The 5002-nt window shown below is 43.2% G+C and overlaps 1 protein-coding gene across 2 annotated transcripts in view; it reads left to right on the top strand.

The window, feature by feature from the left end:
- The window catches only part of DYM (dymeclin), a 315716-nt gene that overhangs the window by 43799 nt on the left and 266915 nt on the right, over positions 1–5002 (top strand). For both annotated transcript variants that reach the window (XM_045296193.1, XM_045296192.1), the window contains exons 4-5: positions 3033–3126; positions 4728–4861. In XM_045296193.1, the coding sequence (XP_045152128.1) occupies positions 3033–3126; positions 4728–4861 (228 nt within the window). The remainder of the gene's footprint in view (positions 1–3032; positions 3127–4727; positions 4862–5002) is intronic.

Below are 5002 nucleotides of genomic sequence, written 5' to 3'. Positions count from 1 at the left end.
CCCGCTCCCCAATGCTGTACCTTGCTTCTCAGTGGAATTCTCAGCCAGCAGCAATGACGTCGTACGGCAGACTTCCTGCAGCTGGAGTCGTGATTTGGGTTTGACTAGGAATGCCTGGTGGTTTAAATACACACTGCATTTGGGGAAGCACTGTCCACCTCAGTAGGTGTGGACCTGGAATTCTGCACTTTCCACAGCGTCCAGATGCTACTGCAGCTGCTGGTCCATGGGCATACGTTGATAGTGCCGCTCCACAAGGAGAAACTCCCATGGTTCCTTCTGGACTCTCCAGCTGTGGTAGACTCTCAGCAGATAGCCCTGCGTTGTCCCAGCTGTTAGGAAACATGATGTCGGTGTGCTCTAATGGTGTACTTACTAGTCCCCTGTGCAGTTAAAAAATGTTTAAATATAGATGTGCAGACCTGGACTTTAGAAAATTCTGGAGAACCATGTCCTAAATTGTTCAGATACATGCACAGAGATGACAGCTAACGCCCAGCGTGCACGAAGTGTCAGCAGTAACTGCTCCTGGCAGTCCGGTGTGTTAGGTGTTGGCAGTTCTGGTCTTCAAACTATGCATGGAAAGAAAAACAAATATCCCAGCTTGTTGGCTCTCGGTTTGAAAAGTATTAGTAAAACAGAAACCCTGGGCTCTTGTCACTCACATTATCAAGTTTGGGTCCAACTTAACTTCTCAGAGCCCCTTTGTCTCTATCAGTAAGATTAAGGAGCCTCCTCAGGTTCAGACCGAGTCAGAATGGTTTATTCACGGCCATTGTCATCAAAGACTGTACACATGTGTGGCGTAGAAACCAGATCTGTTTGTTGTTCATGGCATTTTAATCTGAAGTTAAAGCAAACAGAACTAATGGCATAATTGGGTATGTATGCATTGGGCTGGTAACCACACAGTCAGCAGTTCAAACCCACCAGTCTCTTTGCTAGAGAAAGATGAGGCTTTCTGTTCCCATAAAGATGTAAAGTGTCAGAAAGTGAAAAGAACAGTTCTGCTCCATCCTGTCCGATCACTGAGTTTGGTTTTTTGGTGGAGGAAGCAGACTGCTGTGTCCGTCCCGAAGATGGCAGCTGCCCACGCTGCTCCGATTGCATTACCGCCCAGCGAGTCTGTGTGCAGCTGACGGGACTCTTTTCTGGGTCCGATCCCTTGAGTTAGAGAAATTGGTCGAGCAGAGCAGCTGAGAGACAACCGTTTGAGTCACTAGACATGATGTTGCCTTGAGTAAGATACCAACGATTTTTGAGATTTGTTCTAAGTTTGTTTCTTTGTTTTCTCTCTCTGCTGCACAAGATCTCTTTTATTTATTTAATTTATTTTAAAACTCACTTTATTTAGGCTTTTACGGCTCTTAAAACAATCCATACATTAATTATATTAAGCACATTTGTACATATGTTGTCATCATTTCCAAAACATTGTCTGTTTTTTCTAAAGAAAGCTCTGTGTGTGTGAGAGAATTAAGTGTGAGTCTATCTATGTACTATTATGTTTTTAAGAAGTCCTGGTGATGCTTTGGGCTAGGCGTTGGGCTGCTAACTACAAGGATGGCAGTTGAAATCCATCGGCTGCACTAAGGGAGACAGATGAAGCTGTGTGCTTCCGTGAAGATTGACAGTCTCAGAGACCCTGGGTAGGGTCACTGTGAGTCAGAATCGACTCCTCAGGCAACAGGGTCTTGTTGTTGTTTTTTATTGGGGCTTGTGCAGCTCTTATCACATTCCACACATCCATCCATTGTGTCAGGCACATGTGTACATTTGTTGCCATCATCATTCTCAAAACATTTGCTTTCTACCTGAGCCCTTAGTATCAGCTCCTAATTTTTCCCCTCCCTGTCCCACCCACCCTCCCTCGAGAACCCTTGATAATTTATAAATTATTATTTTTTTCATGTCTTACACTGATCCATGTCTTCCTTCACCCACCCTTCTGTTGTCCTTATATATAGGTCATTGTGATAGGTTCCCCCTATCTTCCGCTTCCCCTTCTGGTATTGCTACACTCATTATTGGTCCTGAGGGGTTTATCTGTCCTGGATTCCCTGTGTTTCCAGCTCTTTTCAGTACCCATGTACATCCTCTGGTCTAGCCAGATTTGTAAGGTAGAATTGGGATATTGATAGTGGGGAGGGGAGGACATTAAAGAACTAGAGAAAAATTGTATGTTTCATTGGTGCTATACTGCACCCCGCAACCCTTCTGTAAGGGGTGTCCAGTTGCCTACAGATGGGCTTTGGGTCTCCACTCCCCACTCCCCCTCATTCACAACGATATGATTTTTTTTTCTTTGATGCCTGATACCTGATCCCTTCGACACCTTGTGATCGCACAAGCTGGTGTGCTTCTTCCATGTGCACTTTGTTGCTTCTCAGCTAGATGACCACTTGTTTATCTTCAAGGCTTTAACACCCCAGATGCTATATCTTTTGATAGCTTGGCACCATCAGCTTTCTTCACCACATTTGCTTATGCGTCCCTTTTGTCTTCAGCGATCATGTTGGGAAGGTGAGCATCACAGAATGCCAGGTTATTAGAACAAAGTGTTCTTGTGTTGAGGGAGTACTTGAGTAGAGCCTCCTTGTACGTCTCCTATCTTAATACTTAACATACATAAATATATGTACATACGTCTATTTCCCTATCATTATATAGAGATATGTTTACATATGTACATGCCTGTATTTAGACTTCTATAAATGCCCTTAGGCAATAGGATTTTTAGGTTGGTTATTTCATTAGAATCTCAGGTGCTGAGATGAGAGGTGAGTGCTTTCCCCGTGGACTTCCATTTGTTGTTTTGTGTGCTGGCTTCCATTTTGTAAGTAGTTTTTGTTCTGTATGAACAGCGAGCAGCATTTTCTCTCATTGGCTTGTGTCTGTATTAGATTTGCAATTAACAATGAGACTGGCTAGTGAATAACTTGGATAGGCCTTTGGTATTATAAGTTTTATGAAATGTTCACCTCAGTTGCAATTTTTAATTTCCCCTCTTAATCCCTCTTCTTCTCTTGCAGTCGAAAACAATCCTCGAACAGGGAACCTCGCAGCACTGATTAAGGTCTTCCTTTCTAGAACCAAAGAGCTGAAACTTTCCGCAGAATGCCAGAAGTAAGTCAGTGATTAAAGTGCACTCTCTCTCTCTCTCTCTCTTTTCTAAATCGTTTTATTAGGGGCTCCTACAACTCTTATCACAACCCATACATACATCAATTGTGTAAAGCGCATTTGTACATTCATTGCCTCCATCACTCTCAAAACACTTGCTCTCCACTTAAGCCCCCGGCATCAGGTCCTCATTTTTCCCCTCTCTCCCCGCCCCCCTCCCTCATACACCTTGATAATTTATAAATTATTTTTTCATATCTTACACTGTCCGACGTCTCCCTTCACCCACTTTTCTGTTGTCCATCCCCCAGGGAGGAGGTCACATGTAGATCCCTGTAATCGGTTCCCCCAAGTGGATTCTTTTTATAGTTATCAATGCAAACATTGTTTTTAAAAAATTGGGAAATAGACTGTTAGACCAATAGACTAACCTAGTACTCTTGAAAACCCTCCTGTTATGGAATTATTTCCATTATTTAGGAGAAGAGGTTAAAGGAAGGTTTTAGTTGCCTGTGCAAGCCATTGGGATAGGATTATAAATTCTGGAATCTATTTGATTTCACGACTTTGGGTAGCTCTTAGAGATGCATTCTCCAAGAAGATGAATTGTGATGCACTTTTCACACACAAAAAAAACAATAGTCACTACTAATCATGTTTAAAGAGTGACTCAGTTTGATTGTTTTTTCATTCCACATCTGTTGCTCCTATTTTTCCCATGTTAGATCCAGTGGAAGGCTATGTTACGCCCTTGAGTGTTTAGTTTTAGATGAATGGCAATCTTAAATGACTGGTCATTGGCCTCCCTCTAAACAGAGTCTACTTAATCCACTTAAAGTTTTTCTCGTCAGTTCCCGGTCATTAACACAAATAGTAAATATACTATTCTGCTGGTGGTAGCCCTTTAAATGTGTTGTTACATGTTACAGTTGCCACTTGGGGGATTGGTTTCAGGACCTCCCTGCTTCCCTCCTCTCTTCCATGGACACCAGGGTCAAATATAAAATGATGTGGTGTTTGCATATAACTTGGGCACATTCATCTGCATACTTGAAATCATCTCTAGTTTACTTACTGTACCTCACCCAATGTAAATAGTATGTTCGGTTCCCTTTTATCCTTTGAAGGATGACTTTGACCACCTTGTTGCTTTTTCTCCCCAGACACTCAGCCCTAGTATTTTCAGTCCAAGGTTGGTTGAATAAAAAAATGTGGAACCTATGGATATGGAGGGCCAGCCAAATTTGCATATGTTTTCCTCATGTTGCCGTAATTTAAAAAGCTCCTTAAGGTCTGGCTCCTGTGCACTGCGTCTCTGTGGGCCACTCTAAGGCAAGAACAGAGAGCAAGGAGCAGGGCATGCCACAGTCCTGAAGATGTTCACTGTGCTGGCTCTTTGAGTAGAACACACAGAACAAGGTCCTAAGTAACCTGCCACCATGATCACAGATCCAGCGTAGCAGTCAGAGGATAATGATGAGGGAGGGTTCAGGGGCCTGGTTGGGGTGTTCCGAGCAGGCGAGGAAGTCGGGGCGAGATGTAAACCATGCTGCTGCTCCTGACTCAGCACTGATGCTCCTGTGGCTTTGCTCTCTCCCTTGCAGCCACATTTTCATCTGGCAGACCCACAATGCTCTGTTCATTATTTGCTGTTTGCTGAAAGCCTTCATCTGTGAGATGACTGAAGAGGAATTGCAGGTTCATTTTACTTACGAAGAAAAGCCTCCTGGCAGTTACAGTAAGTCTCACGTCTCGGGAGGACCTGGAGATCACACACCTCACCTAGAGTTTACATATTTGAGGATTGGAAGTGAAACCTTGAACGTTTGCTTTTCTCCCACTGTAATTTTTTTGTGTGTGAGTGTATATGAATTTGTTT

Source organism: Echinops telfairi, unplaced genomic scaffold (genome assembly GCF_000313985.2).
Source record: "Echinops telfairi isolate 266 unplaced genomic scaffold, ASM31398v2 ScPeMD7_7400;HRSCAF=8409, whole genome shotgun sequence".
Lineage (NCBI taxonomy): Eukaryota > Metazoa > Chordata > Mammalia > Afrosoricida > Tenrecidae > Echinops > Echinops telfairi.
The sequence above is the reverse complement of the archived record's forward strand: the minus strand, read 5'-3'. Positions and strand labels throughout refer to the sequence as shown.